General features: G+C 41.8%; 1 protein-coding gene across 2 annotated transcripts in view; it reads left to right on the top strand.

The window, feature by feature from the left end:
* The first annotated feature begins 318 nt into the window (after positions 1–318).
* Positions 319–25,337, top strand: part of dpysl3 (dihydropyrimidinase like 3) — a 33,561-nt gene continuing 8,542 nt past the window's right edge. For both annotated transcript variants that reach the window (XM_085364636.1, XM_085364635.1), the window contains exons 1-11: positions 319–491; positions 15,216–15,304; positions 16,482–16,666; positions 18,028–18,192; positions 18,345–18,406; positions 19,368–19,448; positions 21,584–21,652; positions 22,750–22,870; positions 23,640–23,796; positions 24,211–24,352; positions 25,158–25,328. In XM_085364636.1, the coding sequence (XP_085220762.1) occupies positions 453–491; positions 15,216–15,304; positions 16,482–16,666; positions 18,028–18,192; positions 18,345–18,406; positions 19,368–19,448; positions 21,584–21,652; positions 22,750–22,870; positions 23,640–23,796; positions 24,211–24,352; positions 25,158–25,328 (1,281 nt within the window). In that variant the 5' untranslated portion in view covers positions 319–452. The remainder of the gene's footprint in view (positions 492–15,215; positions 15,305–16,481; positions 16,667–18,027; positions 18,193–18,344; positions 18,407–19,367; positions 19,449–21,583; positions 21,653–22,749; positions 22,871–23,639; positions 23,797–24,210; positions 24,353–25,157; positions 25,329–25,337) is intronic.

Genomic DNA, 25,337 nt, shown 5'->3' with positions numbered 1-25,337 from the left:
CACAAACTAGTGCGCCTCAAAACCAGCTGCTTCAAGGACTTTGCTATTTCTCTCGGATAGGTCAGTGATGACAGATATTGGATACGCAGCACACTTTATGTAAAAAACAAAAAACAAAAACAAAAAAACAACGTGTGACAGCAGTGTAACGCAAAGAAGAGGATGCCTGCTGGAGGCTGTTCACCAGCTTCTCCACTGCGCCCTCCGGTGGAAAGATTGTGACATCACGCTTTCCAAACTGAACATACTGAGGGAGGGGCCGTGTGCCTGGACCACAGACGCTCCTATAGCACTCTGCGAGCCACTCCACATCGCACTGACAAGAGGGGCGACTATTCCTTGAAGCTCCCATCCAGGCGAGGGCCGCTGCAGCATCCATAAACGGAGGAATATCGCTTTTAAAAGCTCGGTATTTTTAAAAAAAGAAAAGAAAAGGTGGAATCGAACAGAAGATGTCTTATCAAGGAAAAAAGAACATCCCAAAGATCACAGTGAGTAAAGAGTTATTTCTCCTTCACTGGCTGCAGGAACTTTGATGGCTGCTGCTTCAAATCACTGCAGAAGGTTTCAGCGTTTTTTTGCGCCGCTGCGATGGATCTTTGTCACATACACCGATGCAAGCTCAGAGCAACATGAAAATGCTCTTTCTATTGTCAGAGCCGACTGCAGGAAGCCGCTGGAACAATGCGCGCAATGATATGGCATGTCTGGCTACCATAGTGACAGTCAGGCAGGGAGATAAGGCGTTTTCTTAAAGGTGTCCTGCATCCTCTTTGTTGAAGCGATCCATGCCGTTGTGCAGAACGGATACCGGCTCGCCCATTAAAAAAAATCACCGTGCATAACGGAGACTTTATGGTGATTTAAAATATGTAACTCATTCTTATATATTTAGAATAATGCAGTTAATTAGATTTATTCCCCTACACTCCACCTAGATTTACAGCGTAAAGATATTAGAAGAACGTGTCCAACCCTTGTGGGGCTTTTTAAGGCCCAGCCGGTCTTGTTCATGGGAGGATTTTGAACAGTAATGTTGATCTCATTTTTCGAATACCCTTCTTGCCATTTTGGTGCACAGTGATTTCATGACATACATAAAAGTATCAATGCACATTCTGGTCACAATGCCCTGGACGCTTGCAAATGACTGAAAAAGGAGGGGGGAGGGGGTCCTAAAAATAATGGTCACTTATTATACATGAACTCATTGTTTCGCCTGAAGCCCTTAATTGTTTTATTGCAGGAAAAAAAGCCCTCTCTGTGATTTCATAGGGGGGCCTCGGAAATCATAGACAGGGTTTGTCTTTCAGGCTGGTGCAGCAGCAGAGAGTGAGAGGGACAGGGGGAGAAGAGAGGTGGGGTAAATACACACCCATCTGTGATAAGCTGGCCTTGTAAAGGGGTGCTTGTATTTCTGCATCACCACAAGGAGAAAGATTCAGGGTCGGCTCAGAGCATTCTGGGTGGAGCGGGGTGGGGGGTTGAATTCAGGGCAGACTGGTGTTACACAGCCAGCCAGCTGGGTGTTGGTGTGTGTTACAACTGCAGAGGAACCTCTCCCTCTCCTTTTTTTTCTTTCTGTGTGTGAGCATCTGAAACGCCTGTTTTCCAGCACTCATTGTTGAAGCTCAGGCTGCAGTTCGGGGTGTGTTGCTCAGATGTGGGAGACTTAGCTTTTTTCTTATCTCCTCAGCTAATTGTACACAATTACATTATTACTGTAAAATTAGGAGATGTCGATAATATATGAAAATCTATGAAAATAGTGAAGGCATGTTTAACAGTCACTAGAAGTGCTGCCAATTTGAATGACGATAACCGCTAAGGTAAAGGATGTTTTGTAGGTTTGGGGGTTTTAAAAATACAAAGGGAATGCTAATTGTGTCAAAAAATACACACACATGCAGCAATAAAGTAACAGAAAGCATTTAGCAGATCACCAGCCAAAGTAACATGAGTAAGCTATGCTGGTTGATTGCCTCAAGATATATCATATTTGGTTACTGAGCTTGCTTTTTTGTGGATTTAGAAGAGCTCCAGCTGTAAGCGGCACATTAACACAGACTGACAGAAAGTACCACAATACAAGTTTTTCATGGACGTCCTAAAGCTGCTTCATGCAGTTTCAGTTGAAGGGGAGTAATTTATGATGTAAGCAACCACACTTTTCACTGTTTTATGAATTTAATTATAGTTTGATCTCAACATATGGGTGACTATTCCAACAATATTTAAGTGCTTTTGAAAAGTGATTTGAAACAATGTCTGGGTCAACCACTGAGTGGATTGCTCCCAAATCTGTTTGCGTCCAGTTGACAAGGTAGGGTGTACTACGTTCTTTCCTACATCCAAGTTATAACCATAGCCTCTAAGGATGTAGGGGAAAAACAGTTTGGCATATTGGAATATTTTGTGTGGCGATATTGTATAAAAATATTGATAATATTGATATTAATAAATTAATAAATAACAAATACTTGAAAATATATTAGACTAACAACAAGCGATGACCCTGGGCCAAGAGGGCTCGTCTTCTGCACCGTCATCCCGAGACAAGGTTAGTCGAGCAAACTTACCATAAATTGGCTGAAACGACCCTGGACACACTTAGCTTGACAGAGTATAAAATTTCCACTTGATCTTATTCAATTGCAGACTGATATCAGATTCATGGCAGACTGATTCCATCTTATGGCAACATTTATTGAAGCTTTTAGTGACAGTGTTGCTTGACAGTGTCATTTTGGAGCAAAAAAAACCCTCCCCCCAAAAACGACGTCGATAACTTTATGTTATTGGATAAAACCGATATTGACAAATTTTTATTTTGAGGACATCATTTGCAGTTGAAAAAAGGTGATAAATTGCAGTAGATGTTATTGCAATACTATTGCAATACTGAGCTTATCACCAAATGTCAAAAACTGCAATAATATTGTATCGTGAGTGAAATATTGTGATAGTATCATATCGTCGGGGGTCTGGTGAGTCCCACCTCCAATAACTTTATGAGAAATGTATTTTATGTTCAACAATGTATGGACTAACAACACATGTTGTTGTTTGATTTGGAGTTTATGGTAGTAGTAGTTCCCCTCCAACCATTTGATCAGCTTCTTAGAAATGCAAACACACAATACTTGCATTATTGGTTTATTCAGACGCAGACAAGCCAGGAGAATTGAAAGTGTCACGTTGTTTCAGTAAAGCAGACTAAAGCAAGAACCTCTTGTTACAAGTAATGGATGTTTTTCAAATAAATAACAGAAGCACTGTTGTCTTTGTCTTTTCTGTATCTAAACCATAAACATGTATATAAAAGATGGCCATAGCCTTCTTGTCTGAGAGCTAAAGCCAGTATAGAGGAACTTGAATTCTTTGTTATAGCCAGCAAGGGGCGAACTCTTGAGTCCACTTCAAATCCTTTTGGGGTTGCATCTGGTTTAAAAATCTACCAAATCAACCATGCAGACCTATCTGCTTTGTGACTCCTTGTGAGTAAGAGAGCAGCTGAAACTAAATTTCTTTGATGATAAAGCAGGTTATGCATCAAGGCATGGCTACCTTGTAATTGACAAATTGCTACTGTATGACCAGTCAGTTTCCATCTGGTTTCAAAAAAACAAGATGGCCACAGCCGAAATGTTCAGGCTGCGGCTTCAACACAGAACTTCCCCAACAAAAGGAGCCATGACCGTGGAGTACATCCACGTTTTATACAGAGTGTACGATCGAAATGCAGTTATGGCCCCAAACAACAGGAAACAACAGGCTTTGCTAATTACATGGAAGATCTACTATATACACAAGCAATAAAAAATGGAAATATAATGAATAGCAATTTATTATGCTTGGCGTAGTTAGCTTTTGGTTAGTTGGTTGGTTAATTAGTAATGGGGGCTACACAGACACCAGAGAACTACTTTTGTGCATATCATATCACTATGTTTAGATTTAAAAGGTGATTCTGCCCCATTGCTGCCCCAGAGGTTGGCATCTGTTGCATTAAAATAACCTTTTTTTTCACTGTAAGCCAGGAGTGTCCAACTCCAGGCCTCAAGGGCCGGTGTCCTGCAGGTTTTAGATATCACCCTGGGTCAACACACCTGAATCAGATGATTAGGTTGTTTGTCCAGTTACAGGCCTTTAACTCTGTAACTGGACAAACAACTCTTCATAGAGTTTTGATGCCATGGAATCATTGCGTTTGTAAGCTGTTTTCACATCTGTACTTCAACAGAGGTCCATTTGATGTTGTCGATGCTGGAGTATGCTGGTGTGTGAATATTGTATTGTCTGGTACATTCTTTAGTGGTGAGTGGATGTAGTGTGTGCTGCCTCTTAACCTGATTCCCTAGAAACTGTCTGAAGTTCGTGTGTGAAAGCCGCTATTAATTCTTACACAGGAGGACCTTAAACGCTCTACCTATTTCTAAGCCTCCTTCCTGACACCGACTCCTTATTTCCAAGCCTGTCCATTCTATTACAGCATTTTCATTTCGTTTGGGTTTTAGATCTGCCCTGTCACTTTTCTAGGTGTGGTCCCTTTTATTCCTTATACCCACTCACAGCAGCCACAGTGTTGTTCCAGGCGGTTACATGTCATCCGTAATCCCCTCCAGCTGGAGTGAGCATCTGTGGGTGAAACCCGTTCACCCTGTCGACGCTCCACAAATCAGCTCCCTGCCACACCAGACTGTACCGTCACCATGCAGACTGCAGCAAAGTGGGCTTCAGTGCAAACAAAATACCCCACGGCCACCCAGACATTGCCGCGCAACTCACCATGGAAACAAACATACAGTTGTGATGGCAGGAAAATACAGCCCTTCTTCGGTTTGTCATTGCGGGGATGTGTTTTGACACACATGCGCACAAACAGGCATTTCTCAAACTTCTTGACTGAGAGAGTTAAAAATTCAACCTGTCTGACCCAATCAGATCCAGATTGTTGCACGGTTACACTACTCCAGCCTATCACAAGATCAACATTCCAGACCTTAACTGGCAGGGGCCCCTGCGATTAATTTAGATGGATAAGTCTCATTGTTTTCACTTTTCCAGAATGTGAAAAAAAATCCTGCACACTTTTTGCTGAACAGTAAATATTTTTGACTGCTAGGCAACAGGGCTGCAGCAGAGGCACTGGTGCAGATTCAAGATGACTTCCCTCTTCCACTGGTCCCCGCCTGCCTCCCCATGCCCCCCTCCTTACAGACACGAGGATCTCTGCCACAGCTAATGGAGGTCTCCTCTAATGTCCTCCTCCTCCTCACCCCCTTTGACCTATTTTGTCGCACTCGAGTTTTCCAGGACCGTTCCCTTTCATTAAGCACCATGAAGGAGATATTAGTACTTTGCATCCCACTTTATGAGCGCTTCTCCCTCCAGTCCGGTGAAAGTGGAAAAAACGTGTGTGTCGATGTCAGCATAGTAGTAAGAACAACATCCTGCCGTCTATTTTTTATTACTGCCGGCTTGTGTAACAGAAAATGACAGCTTCCCGTGCAGTAATAGGCGTTTTATTTTTGGCACTTTGTTCTTTGTTAAGAGCTGAATGACAAGTTTGTTTGGATTTCTTTCCATCTGAACTTCACAGTGTTTTGCTTCCAGAAATATAACAGATCAGCACTTGTAAGAAGTTGTATCTGTAGCAGACAAAAGATCTCACTACTGACTGAAGTGTATCAAAAGAAAAAAAGCAGGTGGAAGGAACACATTTCCTTATAATTCAGATTTCTAGCATAATTTCATCAGCTTAGTTTAAAGAAAGGCATTAACAGCCTCTACATTTGTTTGAGCTGAGAATACTACTTGTGAGAGCGACTTTAGATAGTTGTAATGTTTGCATGATTCTTGTGTTAACGCTAATCCACCAGCTGGCCTAAATTAGTGATTAAGACAGCAGTTTAATCAGTGCCAAAGCTTTGAGAATAGGTCATGCGCACTTCATAGAGTGGGCATAAGTTTCTGGTAAAAATTGTGCTTAGATTGTCACCCGCAGGGAAACACAGTGTATTAATTATAAATTTTATCATATCCAGAAAATCTTCCAATAAAACTATATGTATAAAATATTATTTCTTCATTTCAAGCTGTTTCAATGCCACATTCAGGAAATAAACTGAATCATCTGAAAGCTTTTGTAATGTATTATTTTTTAAGACAAATGTAATTTAAGCTCTGCTGATTTGATGCTGAATTTTTTTAATGATTTATGTTTTTTGGCACCTGCAAGGCCAAGCTTGAAACCTGGATCCCCCGTAGCCGGTTACCAAGATTACGTGAAGTACCCTCAGAAGGTCTGCTAGATGATGTTAATGCAGCACTACGGACAATACCTACAACCACGATTACCGACACTAACAAGCTGATCTACAATACGGCAGCAGTGATCAGTGAGATGCTTGGCTACAAGTTGAACAGCCACAAGGGGCAGTACCCTCCATGGAGAAGGAGGCTAGAGGGCAAGATCAAAGTAGCACGGAGGGAGGTTAGCCAACTAACGGAGTTGCAGAAAGGTGCGACAAAGAAGGTGCATAAGAAATACAGCAAGCTGTCCATACCTGAGGCCTTGGAAACTGCCAAGCAAAGACTCACAGCCTTGGCCAGCCGCTTGAGGAGGTACACCAGAGAGATAGAAGGCAGGAGAATAAACCAGCTGTTCTCCACAGAACCAGCAAAGGTGTACTCTCAGTGGCAAGGGAACAATAAGAGAACAGCACCACCAAGGCTGGAGACGGAGCAATACTGGAAGAGCATATGGGAGAAGGACGCAACCCATAACGGCAATGCTCAGTGGCTAGTGGATCTGAGGGCAGACCACAGCGACCTCCCTGAACAGGGTCCAGTAACCATCACAGTGGCAGATATCCAAGAAAGGGTCTCCAGTATGAAGAGTTGGACAGCACCAGGGCCCGACATGGTTCACGCCTACTGGCTAAAGAAGCTGACTGCACTCCACGAGCGTCTGGCAGCACAAATGAACCAGCTGCTAGTTAACGAGAGACACCCGGAATGGCTAACCGAAGGTCGGACGGTCCTGATCCCCAAGGACCCCAAGAAGGGACCGGTCCCCTCCAACTACCGACCAATAACCTGCCTCAGTACTACATGGAAGCTCCTGTCAGGCATCATATCGGCTAAGATGAACAGGCACATGGGTCAATACATGAGTGGGACACAGAAAGGAATTGGCAAGAATACCAGAGGCGCAAAACACCAGCTACTGGTAGACAGAACAGTCAGCCGAGACTGCAAGACCAGACTGACCAACCTGTGCACTGCCTGGATTGATTACAAGAAGGCCTATGACTCAATGCCCCACAGCTGGATACTGGAATGCCTAGAATTGTACAAGATCAATGGGACCCTAAGAGCCTTCATCAGGAACTCAATGGGGATGTGGCGTACAACACTAGAGGCCAACTCCAAGCCCATAGCACAAGTCACCATCAAGTGCGGGATCTACCAAGGAGATGCTCTGTCCCCACTGCTGTTCTGCATAGGCCTGAACCCCCTCAGTGAGATCATTAACAAGACTGGCTACGGATACCGACTACGGAATGGAGCAGTTGTCAGCCACCTCCTGTACATGGATGACATCAAGCTGTATGCCAAGAGTGAACGAGACATCGATTCACTGATCCACACTACCAGGCTATACAGCAATGACATTGGAATGTCGTTCGGACTGGAGAAGTGTAGTCGGATGGTAACAAAGAGAGGGAAGGTAGTCAGAACTGAGGGGATTGAACTACCAGAAGGCAACATTGCAGACATAGAGGACAGTTACAAGTACCTGGGGATCCCGCAGGCAAATGGGAACCATGAAGAGGCCGCTAGAAAGGCTGCAACCACCAAGTACCTGCAGAGGGTCAGGCAAGTCCTGAGGAGTCAGCTGAATGGTAAGAACAAGATCCGGGCCATCAACACCTACGCCCTGCCCGTGATCAGGTACCCTGCTGGGGTAATAGGCTGGCCAAAGGAGGAGATAGAAGCCACTGACATAAAGACAAGAAAGCTCCTTACCATGCATGGAGGGTTTCACCCCAAGTCCAGCACCCTGAGGCTGTACGCTAAGCGGAAGGAAGGGGGCCGGGGACTGGTGAGTGTCAGCACCACAGTCCAGGATGAGACAACGAACATCCAAGAATACATTGGGAAGATGGCCCCAACTGACCGAGTGCTCAGTGAATACCTCAGGCAGCAGAAACCCAAGAAAGAGGAGGGAGACGAGGAACCATCATGGAAGGACAGGCCCCTGCACGGTATGTACCACCGGCAGATAGAGGAGGTGGCTGATATCCAGAAATCCTACCAGTGGCTGGACAAAGCTGGACTGAAAGACAGCACAGAGGCACTAATCATGGCAGCACAAGAACAAGCTCTGAGTACAAGATCCATAGAGGCTGGGGTCTATCACACCAGGGAAGACCCCAGTTGCAGGCTGTGTAAAGATGCCCCAGAGACAATCCAGCACATAACAGCAGGGTGCAAGATGCTAGCAGGCAAGGCATACATGGAACGCCATAACCAAGTGGCCGGCATAGTGTACAGGAACATCTGTGCCGAGTATAACCTGGAAGTCCCGAGGTCAAAATGGGAGATGCCCCCAAGGGTGGTGGAGAATGACCGAGCTAAGATCCTGTGGGACTTCCAGATACAGACGGACAAAATGGTGGTGGCTAACCAACCGGACATAGTGGTGGTAGACAAACAGAAGAAGACGGCCGTAGTGATCGATGTAGCGGTTCCGAATGACAGCAATATCAGGAAGAAGGAACACGAGAAGCTGGAGAAATACCAAGGGCTCAGAGAAGAGCTCGAGAGGATGTGGAGGGTGAAGGTAACGGTGGTCCCCGTGGTAATCGGAGCACTAGGTGCGGTGACTCCCAAGCTAGGCGAGTGGCTCCAGCAGATCCCGGGAATAACATCGGAGATCTCTGTCCAGAAGAGCGCAGTCCTGGGAACAGCTAAGATACTGCGCAGGACCCTCAAGCTCCCAGGCCTCTGGTAGAGGACCCGAGCTTGAAGGATAAACCGCCCGTAGGGGCGTGCTGGGTGTTTTTTTTACATTTATATATAACAATGCAAGTACAGTGCAGTATATACTTATACTGGTGTACTGACTTTCATAAATAGTAACTGTAAAAAAAAACTGGAAGGAAAACAACTGGTACACTTTGAGTACTGAATCGGCTGCATGGAGTAGTCCTTGCAAATGTGTAATTTCTAATAGTGGCTACTATTTACTGCCAACCCAGGGAGACCTTTCCATTTCAAAGAGTCGGTGCTGCAATAGTTATGCGATTGACAAATGAGGACATAGTTAGTGACCCTGGGAAGAGCAAGTCAAGATCAAGATCAACATCGTTCATGTCTCTTGTGCATATTCTGAAGAGCCAAATCCCACAACCCCCCCCCCCCCCCCCCCCCAAAAAAAATCCCCCAAAAAAACCAGAATAGCATTTATCACCCTTCTAAGGTAAAATAAACATTTTCTTCTTATGTCATTAGATTTTTAGAAGTCTAAGGAGCTTGGAAAGAAAAGCGTCTGGACTTCTTTAAGTGGCTTGAAGACGTGGTTTTGTCTCAGTATGACCATTGACTCAGTCAGGAAACAGCTTAGTGACTAAATTATTTATTTTAGCACTGATATGGATAAAATGCTCTGTTTCCCAGTTTTCTGTAAACTCCAGTATGGTACATATTGAGAAATTAAGTTTATGCAAACAAAAAATATATTTTTATTATGACATTTTTATTTTCATAATAAAAGAAATGACAATGAAACTTTACAAAAGAGGAATGAAGTACAAATAATTAACTAAAAAATAGTTTCTATAGCTGGCATATTTTGCCTTACCAGATAAAAGAAGGTTTAACAGATTTATATAACAAAACAAATACCAATTACTTACATTTTCCATTATGTTTATAACTTCAGCAGACAACAGGGCCCTTTTCTCTTTTTCACACACCTTAGTTTTCCTCGTAATTGCTCTCAACCTTTGTCTGCTCATACTGAAGCTCTTTCCGAAGCTGTTTGCTTCTACCTGGCTCTGAGCTTTAGCTAGCTTCAGTGTTAGCCATTTTGCCTTTGTTAGCTTCTTTAAAAATATCCGTGTAGGCATTTTAAGTGTCTTATTATGCTTGTTCTCAGAAACATTTACTTGTACTGAATAGCTTCCTAATGATAGCCTACGTTGGCATGTGGCTGTAAATGATGTGTAGATGACTGTTTGCTTCCAACCCTGTGCGTGCGTTGCGCATGTATGAAAGGGACCAGCTCATAATTGGACACATGGGAGGCTAACCCACCAGTAACCAGTCTGGGTCAAGAATGTTGTCAACCTGGAAATTCTGGTCCCTCACCAGTCGAATGATCCCGTAAGAGAAGAAGTTAATTCAAAACAGTAGCCAGACATTGTATTTTCGAAACTTAAATCAATGGCTATTATAGAAAATCCACAATGACTAGTCTACAGCACCTTTCTTCAGCTATGTGTGAGCACAGGCAACTTTGCTCAACAAAGTTAGAGAAAAAAGTAAAATTATGAGGTCTTCTTTGTCTTAGGACCTCATTAAGCTGTCTTTACTCTCCTTTTTGCATCAAGACTGTCAAAGCATGTTATTAGCCGTGCACTGAATCCACCATCTTAAGCCCGCTGTGGTTATGCAGTCCAATCTTAGACTCAGGACTCGTGAATACCACATTAGCCACTGAATGATATTTAATAGTTCTTGTCGAAGCTGCAGCAAAAAGTAACAGCTGTGGCATGAGTTCATTATGTGGACAGTACTGTCTCGTTAAAGATGTAACAAATGTTTTGGTTTATTCCCGTAACCACAGGATAGCACAGAGGGTTGGAATCCACCAGTGTCACTATTACAAAACCACATTTGTCTTGTGGTATAGACAGACTAACAGACAAAAGTTGGACTAAGAATTTCAGAAATGAGGTGATGAGCTATCTCCCTTCACTCACTACTTACAATTTTCTTTCTTGTATGTTGTTTTGATAATCATGAATGTGATGTAGAAAACACATTTTGAAATATTCCATATCTATTCTTTAACAATCTCACCCGCCATGATGTCACATGACATATATTTGTTATAATAATATGAGCATCATTGCTGTTTGTGGTCAGATGAAATGGTTACTGTCACAGTTTGTGGCTGTTTGTCACAGAATTGATGTAAAAGCCACAGTAAATGTTGAGTCTGAGTTTCTGTTAATGAAGTGTGATGAAGAAATGTCAGTGGAAAACGCGTTGTTTTTATTATGTGTCTTTAAAAAGGCTTGACAGTTTGGCCACGCATTCTGCGTCTAGTTCATGGTTTGTATTATTATTGAAACAATTTTTTGGGCATGCTTTTTGCTTTTTAAAAATATCTGTCTTGTTAGATATTGCACCGATGACATGAGCTGCTGGCATGAAGCGTTTCAGCATCTTAGTTTCCGCTGAGTGTAAAAAGAATCTAATGTGAAATGCAGTCCTGAGCAATTCAGCAATGGCCAGTTACTGGGTTGTAACGGAAATGGAAAGCTATTGATTGTTAAGTGATTGCGGTCTCCTGCATGTTGTCATCAGCCAGTGGCCAGAAATTGAAAAGGGTAAAATGAGTGTGTGTGTTTGTGTGCGTGCCAGAGAGAGAGGACGGGGGAGGGGGTGTAAGCACTTCAGTAAGTCACCCATGCATGATGGCACACCCATCGCTGCAGTATTATAAATCAGGTAAAACCTCTTCTTGTCTGATGCTGCTGATGTAAGCAGGTCTCTATCTGACTATTAATTCAATAATATTTATATTAGTGATTCTTATTCATGTTAATGAAACAGCAGTGACTCTTAACCATATGTTCCGAGTGATTAAAAAAGAAAAACAAAAAAACTTCCAATTTTAGAGATCCGAGGTAGTCCAGTAGCTTTTGAATCCTTGAGGGATTTTCTTTGAGTCTGGCATGGGACTCAAGGATGAACTGATTAGAACTGAGTGGGCGAATGTCAAAGCTACTGAGACCACAAAATAATTTTTTTAATCTACAAAAATCAGAGGACAACTTCATTGATACATCACAACATTTTACAAAAACTAATGTCTCATATTTAACACCATAAGTCATGACCAGGAGACAAGATCAGATTTCAGATTTTGCAGAATCAGATTTGGTGGCATTAATTTTTTGTGGGCAGCTGCAACTAATGTATTTTTCCTTTGACTCATTACAAGCTGCTTTTCACCACCATTTAAACTGACAGCTGTAGAGCCGCAACAATTGATCATTAACTTGGTTAACATCAAATTCATCAGGAGCTGTCATTATAACAATAACTGAAAAATCTTTTCTGGGTTATGGTCATCTTAGGTTGTTGATCTGTCAAAGAATGTCAAAAAACGATGAGGAAAATACCATTTAGTCACATGCAAAGGCTGATTTTGTTACAATAGTTTTACAACATTGGGCATCTTTTGTACCTTTCCTTTACTGGAATGCTATGAAAGTTGTCTGTGTGCACTCCCTATTCACATTCAGTAATGTTGTCATGTTAAATTATTATGACAGAGCACTCTTTGGAAGGCGTTCTCTCTAAGCTAATGAAGGCATTGAGCTTTGCAGCATGATCTATGCTAGTGTGGTGTTCCAGGAGTTGATGACTGTGTGTTGTAATGTGTTGCTTCAGGGTGTGGTTGCTTGGGAAGACTCTGGGTTCTGGTTCGCACTAGTCCATCACTACCACCACCACCACCTAATATGTGCAATCACTACCACACAACTCATGAATAGCCACATTGTGTGTCTTTTAGCTCAGCAGATATTCGAGCTATGTACACGATAATACTTTTATTTTTCCTGTTGTTATGTTCAAAGGAATTGCTGCAGTTTATTATAATGATGAAACTCTGGGTCCACGGCCAGGGGCTGTAAATTGTTGCACACATCTGCTGATGGGAAAATATGGTGTGTTCCTCTTAGCAGACCAAGGAAAGACCAAGTCTTGCCGTTTTAGAGACTGGGTATATAAATAAGGCTATATTTTTTGGTTTTCAGTGTAATGTCGATGCTTTTTTAAAAGAACTAATTCGATTACTAATCCATTTTAGTAAAAAATTAATAAATATAAAAAATAAAATAACTAATTATCTCGTGAAGGTTACACGGAAGTTAAATACTGCAGGTCGCAACAAATTTTTCAGTATTGATTATTTTATTTGTCATCTATTTGAAAAAATGTCACAAGTCTCACATCACAAGCTCCAACACCTGAGGATGACATGTGCAGAAGCCTTGTTTTGTCCTAAAAACAGTTCTAAACAGAAAAGAATTAAACCTATATCCTGATAATTAAAGCAGTTTTTTAAAATTTGTGAAGCAGATAAGTGCAAATATTTGTTGATTGTGCCTGAAATTCACTGGGTAATTTAACTCAGACATACTTTAAGAAACTGACCATTTATAGCAGCAATGAGGAAGCGGACAGGAGAATGGATTCTCCCAAATAAATATACCTTTGAACCCTATTGTTAAATCATAAGTGTAGAGCTCCACATATAAGGAGAAGATTGGGGTGGTGGAATGAAGTGAAGGGAAAAAAGCTTTGTCATGAAGTCATTGTGATAAGGTTATCCAAGGCTAAATTTCCTAAGGCATTAATATGTTCAATTACTTACATCATATTTGTTTTATTGAGCAAGTCCTGTATGAAGAAGATATCTTGCCCTTGCTCATTTCGTGAGCAAGGGCACGTCTGTAAACCCTTAACCCTGTTGTACAGTCAATTGTACATTCAACCAGTCAGCAAAGCCAGCATATCAGCGAAACCAGGCGCACCCTGTCTCTCCTCTCTTGCTTCTCTCCCTCTCGTCAACCTGTTGCCATGGCAATGGCCTGCTAGAGTCGGCCCATGGTGCAGCAGCAAATTGTTCTTGTCTGACTGTGTGGCGTCATGACAACACCCAAATCAGGCCACAAAACATCAAAAGGTGTTGGCAAAAGGCTCCTCAGACTTAGTGTTGCTTTTTTAGTTTTACTTTGGAACATGTTCGTTAACACTGTAGGGATTATATAATATTTGCATTATTTTGTAACACAGATCAGAAATTGTCTGCTTTATGAAATGATTGAGTGATCAGTTGGTGATCGCATTCGGTCTATTGGATAAAATGATTACGCTGAGAAAAAAAACATTGACGGTTAAAATTACCGGTATTGCGTAACAGAATCTGGATAAATGTGGTTACGATGTTAATCCATGACCTTAAAAGCGGCTTGAGCTTCAACGACATCAGCCTCCCAGATGACATCCCTGTCTGGAGAAATTTTCATTTTAAAAGAAGGGAAAGGTCTGCAAATTAAGGTGATTTACTGGACCCCCTTTCAAGTAAAGGAGCAAAAGACTGAAGGATGCTGTTTAACCTCCTGACACCAGAGCTGTTGTTTGGGGAGCCTTTTTACTTTTTTCTAGCTATGTGTGAATTCTTTTTACATACTTTGTTACATGCATGTCCCCTTGTGAGAACATGCTCACAAGGGGACATTAGGTTTATTTTACAGCACAACACAAGTAGAATGAAGTGTGTGATGCAAACAAAGCCAGGATGTAATGTCCCCATGTGTGGATGCAGGAGGTTATAATACTCTGTACCCAGAGCTCTTCACATATATATGGGTCCATAGTCAGTTTATGTATCAGTGCAACCAGTATTTTGTCACAGATCTGACATGATCCAGATATTGAATGTCATGTAATCATCTGCCATCTGAAAAGTGGGTAATGAGTTGACACTAGTTGATGTTCATCAAATAAATGAAGACATTTCCTCCCAAATCTTGCTTGTTTTTCTGGGCACGCAGACTTACTGGGTGGTCCATATAGTTATGCTATGTGAGATGTGTTTGCTTGTGACACGGCCACCACATGTACCCCTCTCTAGCAGCCATGAATGAAACATTGTTCATATCCTGTGGGTGGAAAGAAATAAGGAGATAATCTCACTACAGACAAACAGAGTACAGTTCTAATTCTTGTACAGTAATATTGTGACTTAGGCAAGTAAATTTCCAGTAGAGGATGATTTACTATGTCTAAACAAATTTTCTTGGCACAACGTTGCATAGAATCATAATTGTTATCGTATTTCATCCCCTCCAACCCCACCCTCCCTCCTTTTCCCTCCACTCTGCCCATCTCTTTCTCTACAGAGCGACAGGCTTCTGATCAAAGGCGGAAGGATTGTTAATGATGATCAGTCCTTCCATGCCGATATCTACATGGAGGATGGCCTCATTAAGTAAGTATTCCACTGTCCTCTTTTCTGCTCTGCTCACACCTCTTCCCATTTGGTTTCGTCCCTCCACTTATAGTTCACCTCATCAACTATTTTCTATCTGGGCTATGTGGTATCTTACTTGTCCCCTTTATATTTAAATCCTTCGCTCCCCTGAAGGTGCATAGTGCTGCTGTAGAAATTCAAATATTTTACTTTTCTAAAACTCTGAAACACAGATAATTCTAAAGTTCTTGAAGAAATTCAAAATCAAAGGGCTTCTTTTGAAATAATTATCTATACCAGGGTAAAACAGTATTAAAAAATGTGAAAAGAGCACCTTGGGCCTTAAAGATTATCTTCAAGAGTTTAATCATGATTAGATTGTTAGTTTTTGAATGCTATTTGATCCTAAGACAGTAGTGGTTAAAAACTGGTTGCTCCACTTGCAATGATAGTTTTAAAGTTTAAGTGAAGAGCAGATATTACAGTCTAAGTGAACACCAGCTACATAATGAATAGCAGTCTTATAAACACTTCCTCCAAAACACTGATGAGGAAATCTGAAACAATTTAAGAATTACGACATGAATGCAGACTGAATGAATGAAGCTAACAATCTGAACTTGTTGCGGTAACAGTTAAACTGATAACAGCTGTTCTTGACCGGGCTGGGGTAGGACAGTGGAACTGTCTCACTCGCTTTCCCCGTTGTTCTGTTGCCACTTGAATTCCCAGTTGTCCCTGTTGCCCCTAAGTGAGGCAGCTCAGAGAGAGGAGCCCACAGAAAGACTGGTGTTGCATGATAAACACCCACATGCCGGCGGCACTATTGGACTGTTGGCAAACTCACAGAGACTCTGGCTTCTGCCTGCCTGTCTAACTTGTGTCTTCTATAAAAATACTTTTTAGCAGAAGCGAAATGTTAATGTGTTGGGATGGTGACATTGTCCCGCTTCAGGCTAGGTTGACTTTGTTTCAGTTAGTTTTTTTTCTGCTTTAGATTTATACGCATTAAACGTTTTTTTGCCTTTTACTATGTTGTCTTCCTTTCTGGAATAATTTGGTTCCCTGAATTTGAATAATTGGCATCTCAGCTTTGATAAATAATCAAAAAGGGGAAGTAATACTTATATTATGTTTGTGTACATTTATGGACAGGTTTTAATATAGTTACGATAACATCATCTTCACTTGACAGGCAGATTGGTGACAATCTGATTGTGCCTGGTGGTGTGAAAACCATTGAGGCCAACGGGAAGATGGTGATCCCTGGTGGTATCGACATCCACACCCACTTCCAGATGCCGTACCGTGGAACCACAACTGTGGATGACTTTGCCCAGGGATCAAAGGCCGCTCTTGCTGGTGGGACAACCATGATCGGTAAGAGCTGCAGGAAAGGTCACCCACGCAGTGAAGCTGATAATAGTAAAGCTTTTTCAGAAAAAAAGCTAAAAAGAAAATGCAGTGAGGGGAGGGATGGCTGAACGCCAGACAGAGGAAAAGAGAAAGGGAGGCATGGGAAAAGGTTTTGGTCCCACTACGAAAGAGGACCATACAAAAGACTGAGCGTAGGGGGCGATGACTGGTGGGGGTTATAGAGTGAAACACTACTCCCAAAGAAATAGGGCATCAGTGTCGTACTCCCATGTCTGGTTTGACTACAGCCTTTTCTTTTGTGGATTTGTGAACTTCATGTAGGTTAGGGATGAGATGCTGTCACAGTTGGTAGATGCTGCAGTTTCATTAAAACTTCTTTTGGGCTGACTGCTCCTCTGCTGCCTGTTGGCCCTGTTTTCAAACAGACAAAGCCACTAACAGGCGTGCTACTGTAGTAAGCTCTATTCATGAGCTCCATTCATAGAGGGATTATATTCCAAGTGGAAATGTGTACTCTGCTGTCTGCTTGTGAGTTTTTTATTTTTTTATATCGTACATGTCTGTCTTAACTAGCAAATGAGGTTGTGTTGAGAGATGGTGAACAAAAAAAGTGTGGACACTGAGCGTTTGCCATTGTTTTGTGTGTGTGTGTGTCTGTGTGTATGTATGCGACTGCTGTTTTCAGCTATATCCTATTAACATAAGCAGATTGGGTTTTCTTTAATAAGATAAAGAAGGCAGTCAGGTGGCAAGGCAGCAGGAGGCCTTATTTTACTAGAGCTGAGTTAGATGTAGCAGGATATTTTGTGCACTGTGATCCTGTTGTGTCCACAAACAGAAACACAAACTCGTACTGTGTGCTTTTCAATCTGCACAGAAAACCATGCAAATATACACATTATGTATGTAATTATATGTGCTTGTGCTTATGCAAGCAGCATCCATGCAAAGCATTCATGATGCATTTAAGAACTTGCATCGAAATGTGCACCATTCCTATTAATAAAAAATGTGATCGTGGCTACACAGAAAATATAAAAGTAGGTAAAGTCGCTCAATTTTTGTGCAAGGACACCTGTACCCAGATAGAGATGTACAAAATGCAATGTGACATCTGACAAGGTTATTTCCCACTGGCTGAGCACTGCAGGAATTCAGACAGACAGCTGATTATGCAAGATAAACAATGCAGGGAGAAAGTAAAAGCACCAGCAGACAGATCCTGACGCTGCCCTCTCTTTGTCTCCTTACGTGTGACTATGCCCACCCCACTTGTGTCAACTCTTTGCCACTTCATCTGTCATTTCGCTTTTTGCATTCATCTTCTTTCTGTCTGATAATACTTGTCTTCCTTTATTCTTCAGTGGACCATGTGATGTCAGAACCTGGTACCAGTCTGATAGAGGCCCATGACCAGTGGAGGCAGTGGGCTGATGAGAAAGCCTGCTGCGACTACTCTCTCCATGTGGACATCACCCACTGGAATGACAGCGTAAAGCAGGAGGTGGATAATCTCATCAAGGAAAAGGGTGGGTCTTGATGGCGTGCTATAAGAGCTTCGTGGGTGAGGGGGGGTGGAGTGCTTTGGGAGATTTTGTTTAAAAGTAGTTAAAGAAATTAAACTTTACATAAAACGTTTCACATTTTATCTTTCTCTCATGTTGACTTACTGTTTTTGCAGGAGTGAACTCATTCCAGGTGTACATGGCGTACAAGGACTACTACCAGATGAGCAACAGTGAGGTAGAGCGCCTTAAATGTAGCACACACTTTAAAGACCAGGTTTTGCTGTTTTAATATCTGTGTTAAAACTCTTTTTGTTCTCAGCAGTCATCTTTCCCCGCATGTTTGATGTGCAGGGATGGGAGAAAAATCAACAGTTTTGAAAAATGCCAGGCTCAGTGCAAAATTTGCTTTGGTGTTGCTATCTTTCCAACTCGGCTCAGCGACGAGATGGTGCCTTTGAAGAGACACAGCTGCAACTTTTTAATTCTGAAAGCTATTTTAAGTTACCGAAGGCCTAATATTAGTTTTGCACTGAATTGTTGAGGACTGTTGCTTTTGTCCTCAATTCATCATACATTAGAAAAGGGCTCACTTCATGGCCTTTATTATTATTTCACCGTGTCACAAACTCCCAGTTGCAGTCAATGTAAAATGAGTCATTGCCAACTTCCTGTAACTTCACAATCAACATGCAAAAAAGAAATGGCCGTGACTTGGCTCCAATGGTGACAAAGTGTCTAAAAAAGGACTACGTAATTATTGTTCACAGCCTTTGATTTATGCGTACTGCGATTTTATAAGGACTCAAAAAACAGTGGAAAGCCAGAGGGTGTGAGGCAGGACTCTGTTTCTCATACAGCCGTACCTAATTTGGTTGGTCAAAGGAGCACATGTTTCAACTGAAATAGTCCAGCCTGAAAAACTGATGTCATGCAGCTCGCTAAGGAACTGTGGCACAGCAACATAACAACAACTGCAGTTCATCCACATGACTCTCACCATTTCTGGAGACCACACACAATAATTGCAGCGTGTCGGAGTAGACATCATGTAAATTGTGGGCTTCTTTTAAATTGTGGCTTATGGGTGACCTCTGAGTTAAAAAGGAGTGCCCTTTCTTTGAGTAAACAGCGAGGCAGGATTTGAAATATAAAAGAAGTGCCACTGTAATTTCAATCTTTCTATCTTTCTCATCCAGCTCTATGAGGTCTTTACCTTCTTGGCAGAGCGGGGAGGCATCGCTCAGGTCCACGCTGAAAATGGCGAGATCATCGCTGAGGTAACAATGGAAACGAGTGCACTAACAGACACCTTTCTTCTCCATTGCTTCCTCACTGCCTCATTTTTCTTTTTTTCTGAACTTTTGTGCCCGGTCCAACTCTGTGATATGTTTTTGTTTAGTATGATTTATTTCAGTTTAGTTCACTTCAGTTCACTTTTCTAGTCTTATCACAGTGCATCTCCACTACTTAGAGACTAAACGCACTGTCACTGATGAGAGGGAGACTGTTTCCTGTAGGACTGTAATGTGTGGGTGTAGTTTATACAGGGCTGTGCCGTTTTGTGGACAAATGAAAGTGAATCAACCGTAATAGGTGATGGATCGAGAGGGCTGGTATTAGTCAGAGCTCCAGACCATGCCTGGATTCTGTCACTGTGTGTGTATGCGGGTGCGTGTTGGATCTGATTCATCGCAATTCCCAGCTCTCCTATCCAGTTTGCAACTTTAACTTGGAAGTCTGATTTCCATCTGTAAGACCAACATGTCTGAACACTTGATTATGTCATGTACTGTACTTTAGACCACCTAAGATAGAGGTGTCTTGTTTAGATTTGCTGCCAGAGCCGCCCCTGATTATGTTCAAGCTTTTATTACTCAAAGTTCTAGATGCACCCAAGGGGTGGGTCACATCTTTGCTTTTGCAGATGATGTGGTTCTACTGGCTTCAACCTTAAGCATACACTGGAGATGTTTGTGGCCAAGTGCAAAGCTGCAGGGGGAGAAGTAGCAACTCTGAACCTGAGGATATGCTTTACAACCTGATTCACTAGTCCAGGTTGGGGCAGGGTCTTCTTCATATTTGGCAATGAGTTGTGAACAATGGCCAAAAGAATATTAATATAATATTGCTGTTACAAGTGGCAGAAATTAGCTTTCTCCCATGGGTGTCTGGACACATCCTTAGAAGAGTTCAGTCTTTCTTCTTACTCTGCATTAAAAAATCTCTGTTAAGGTGGATTAGGTATCTGACTAGTGTCCCTCCTAGGTGAGTGTTTTGGTCTTTTGGCTGGACCCCACCCCACTTCTCAGCTAGCTTGGGAAGCTCTCTGTTATAACAACAGCCATGGAAAAGCATAGAAACAAATGCCAAAGGACAGCTTCTCATCTTCAAATGGCCAATAAATGCCGGTTTGAGATAAACTCCCCTCTCAAAGCTCATGTACTGAAAGTTCAGTTACTTTTTTCCTGAAAGGGTTTGCAACTTCCATAATTCCCATATCCTATAACTTTTTCCTGACTCTATGTTTCCTTGGAGCGAGATCAGCAATGCTAGATTTCTAAACTTTTCCAAACATATTTAGCCATAGGGCCATTTATTGTAACAACTTCATGAGCATCTCCTGAAGGCAGCATAAGTATTAGAAATGCACCTTGAAAAACTTAGGTTGTAACTGCTTTTGCTTGCCCAATGTAGGCAGCCAGGCAGCCTCTTCTGTGTGAGTTTGGGGAAGGGGAACAGTCTCAGCGCAGCAATGTTGATCAGAGCCACAAATTTGTTTCGTGTAGTAACACAGCTGGGATTCCTCTCATTTGTAGACATGTCTAGATTTTCCGTGTCTGTCATCAACAGGTCCTGCTCCTTGCAACAAAGTTTTTCTCCTCAGATAGCTGAGGAGAGCACTGACCACAGGAATGCCACTAGTTTCTTCAGTTACAGTACAAGTTGTCTTGCCTTTGGCTGATATAGTCTCAGTCTTTAATTTTAGCTGCCTGACCAATCGTAGGCTTCTAAGACAGAGTATTACTGATTTTCCACTGGTATGAGATGCTCGCTTAAAGCCTTATTTGCAGAAGCATGTCACCGTAATACATTTTCAACTCACAGACAGTCGCTCTAAATGACACTATGCAAGGAAAGGTACAAACTAATGCCTAAGAAAACTAACCTGAAAGCAGAGTTTTTGCTTTTAGGTGATGTTCTGAAAGTGAAATTTTCCTTGCTCTGAGCCGTGCACAGACCCACATGTTAAAACTGCTGTTCGTGTACTTAACACACGCAGAACTAATCAGAAACGGTTTATCATTCTGAAGTTTGTAGACTGATGAAGACCTCCCAGAAAGTTCTACATACTGTACATTATGTCTATAAACTGAGCAGCTAACAGTTGACTTTTTGCATGTGTGTTGAACAGGAGCAGGCCCGGATGCTGCAGATGGGTATCACTGGACCAGAGGGGCATGTGCTGAGCAGGCCAGAAGAGGTCTAACATTCACACATCATACACTATATTAAATATTAGCTACTATGCATCATTTGCATGTGCAAGCATTTTGAAAGGGACTGTCCTAAAAAAGTATTCAAATAAATTAGCCATGTTATAATTTATCATTTTTTTGTGCAAACAGTACAAACATGGTTGTACATGTAAAGAATCACATTCTGCACAGTGACATTTTTGGACTGGTCCTCAGACACACACGTTGTTCCTGTTACACACATGTGGTTTCAGATACATTTGAGACACTGGGTGAAAAAAAAGTCTCTTGTTCCATCCAGTTTTTGCTGTGAATGTTTCTTCAGCAAACAACAAAAATCAAAGCCACACTTTCAGCTCAACGACTTGTCTGGGATTTTCCATTCTGTGCTGCTGCAGAGGGTTCCTGTCCCACCAGTATCATAATGTCAAGTAGCTGAGTGGAGTCTTAAGAATCTAGAAATTGGTAACATGATTTTCTTAAGCAGGCAAAGTCAGACAAGTATTTCTCTATTAGTGTACACTATCTTATTCAGTACTAATCCAGTGGTCATTGAAGCCAGACTGAACCTCTGGACTCAAAGAAAACAGTGTTTCCATCATATGGAGGCAGTGACGTTTCTACTTGAAACCTTTGTAGAATTTTGTATTTAAAGTCATTTTTAGTTCTCGTTAGCCAGCATTTACAAATATGGAGATGAAGATTTCAGAAATGCAATAATCACAATAAAACACCAGGTGCTTTTCGTTGTGGACATGTGTCTAAAATGTGTCCAATATGTTTGCTTTTAAAGCCTCCCACCTTAGAAAATCTGCAAGTACTGGGTGTTAGTCTGACCTCACTTAAGTTTCTTTTAAACATTTGTTTGCTGATCGCATTAAATTTAACTACTCAAACACAATATAACTGAAACAATCCTTGACTTTCCCAGTTTTAAAATTATAAGCTTCTCCTTGTCGTTCGGGTTCAAAACAAATTATTCAAATGATACAGCTCCAAAAATGTATAATTTGCTGTGGTCGTGATATTTGAAGTTTGTTTGACAAAATCTTAATGGGAAAAACATTCCCGAGTCAACCGCATTGTGCTCTTTCGTCTGTAGCTGGAGGCAGAGGCGGTATTTCGTGCCATCACCATCGCCAGCCAAACCAACTGTCCGCTCTACGTGACACGGGTCATGAGCAAGAGTGCTGCTGACATCATCTCACAGGCCCGGAAAAAAGGTAAAAAGCAGAATTTGTCCTGGGCCTTTATATGTTTTTTTTTCTTTTTCTGTGTTTTCCAAGACTAGAAATGTGCACGCTGAGTTGTCTCTGTTTGGTATAATGAAAAAAATATCCCACTCTTAGAGTAACATTCAGCTTTGTTGTTCAGGTCTTTTCTGTGGTTGAGCTGTCACACACACTTTTCCTTAGAGGATAGAACAGATGTGAACCAAGAGCCTGCCTGGCGTAGATGGATTGTGAAATTAACAATTTTTGAGAATGTAATGAAAACAAGAAGAGAAGAACAATATGTGTTTGAATGTCTTTGGTGGAAAGCCAAATGAGGTTTTAACACACCAGATTGCTGACCTCAGATAGCCTTCTCTGCACTCAGGTGAATCCATTAGGAGCATTTATGAGCTTGACACATTTGTTTGGCTCCATTCCCGAGCTGTTATATGAAAACCAGGAAATAATAATGTATGTTAGTGCAAGGGACTATGAAGAAGCATAAGAGCACACGTGTTAGTGACAGGACTCAAACCGTGCATGAAAGAGAACAACCTCAGCTGCAACTGAGCAAGTGGAATTTGTGCATTGCCAATGCTGGCATGGTTCCCCTGCTGGAAACTTTCACATGAATTGCCAAAGCTTTTAGCGAGACTAAACTGCTGACAAAATAAAAATAAAGGTGCACTAACGCAATTGATGATTATGCAAATGGATACCCTCACACTTGGCACTTTGTTGACGTCTAACAAAGTTTTGACTGATTTTCTTTTCCCAGGAAATGTTGTGTTTGGGGAGCCAATCACAGCCAGTCTGGGCACTGATGGGACACATTACTGGAGCAAGAATTGGGCCAAAGCAGCTTCTTTTGTAACATCACCTCCTCTTAGCCCCGATCCTACCACTCCAGACTATCTGAACACACTCCTGTCCAGGTACACATCCCCTTTGCAACTTCATTTTGCATGTGCAGAAACGTTGTTGTTTGTAAGTGCCATGAACACCACTGTGTTGTAAAATTATAGCTATTAAAGTTTAGATTTTAGATTTAGATACATCCAAAGTTTGTGTTTCTTATGAAGAATCAGCAATTGTTGTGCAAGAAATGGACTTCATCTGGTAAGTGAGTTACTGCTTCATGTGGAAACAGGAAACATTAGTAATGGTTTACACTGGAAGGACAAACTCTGGCACGCTGCATACTTCTTTACTTTCAGTCCCCCTTCTGTTTTGTTTTGCTTCTCCTGCTGAAGTAGAAGCATATTTACTTATGTTTACAGAACTTTAATGCTGTACACAGACTTTACTGTCCTGGTGTAATACCTTCAGTATGCCTCTTCTCCTCCCAGTGGAGACCTGAGTGTGACTGGCAGCGCTCACTGCACCTTCAGCGTGGCCCAGAAGGCCATTGGCAAGGATGACTTCACCCAGATCCCAGAAGGTGTCAATGGAGTGGAGGAGAGGATGGCTCTCATTTGGGACAAAGCTGTGGTGAGGACAATCACATACTGATAGAGGCGCATGGTGACGTTTATTTTTTATTTTTATCTTGATTCATTTTATTTTTACGATTTTCCCAGAGGAACATCAGCAACTTTATGTCCCTTAGCTTTGTTTTAGCAGTCACCTGTTGTGTTTCACTCAGCAGCTCCACTATGTCACTCTCTGTGCCTCTTTTACATGTCCATCCATGTCTGTTTTTCCCCTTTAAACAGCACTCTAGCCTTATTTTTTTCTCTATATCACTGTGTCCGTATAATTAACATGCAGCCTTGTTTAGCTTTGCCGTAAAGTGCATTGCTGGCTCTGAAATTTGGGTAGGCTTTTAAACATAAAACTCAATACATTTCCTCAGCACAAGTACTTAGAATCCTGGCTCACACCAAACTTGGACCGACTGTCAGTAGGCCTATTTTTAAAAGGTTGACAAAGGTTAGCTGTTTTCCCTGCTTCCACTCATCTTCTAAGAAATCCCCCATTAATGACAGCTTCATAGTTTAATGCTAAAATATTGAACCTTCACTTACACTTAGTATCTTATGTTGAGAGATTTAAATGTAAGAAAAATGCATCATCTGAAACTGTTTTTATGGATATTTTCTCAAAGTTTAAAAACGTCCTCCATGCATTTACATTAATACTACAAATACACCATTCAGCTAATTGAATAATGTGTCTTCAGTAGTAGGACTACATGCTGTAGGGTGTGCTCCATAATGCTAATATATGGATAATGGATACAGTCTCAACATTTCCAGTAATATTTGCTCGTGCATTGTGCTTGTTTTGCTCTCAGACTACAGGTAAGATGGATGAGAACATGTTTGTGGGCGTCACCAGCACTAACGCAGCCAAGATCCTGAACCTGTACCCTCGTAAGGGTCGGATTGCTGTGGGCTCTGATGCCGATCTGGTCATCTGGGACACAGACGCCATTCGCACCATCACTGCCAAGACACACAACTCAGTATGTACT

Source organism: Diplotaxodon limnothrissa, linkage group LG10 (genome assembly GCF_057381915.1).
Source record: "Diplotaxodon limnothrissa isolate DT_005_m linkage group LG10, D_limnothrissa_male_GT1.1, whole genome shotgun sequence".
NCBI classification, from domain to species: domain Eukaryota; kingdom Metazoa; phylum Chordata; class Actinopteri; order Cichliformes; family Cichlidae; genus Diplotaxodon; species Diplotaxodon limnothrissa.
This window is presented reverse-complemented; position numbering and strand designations above follow the sequence as displayed.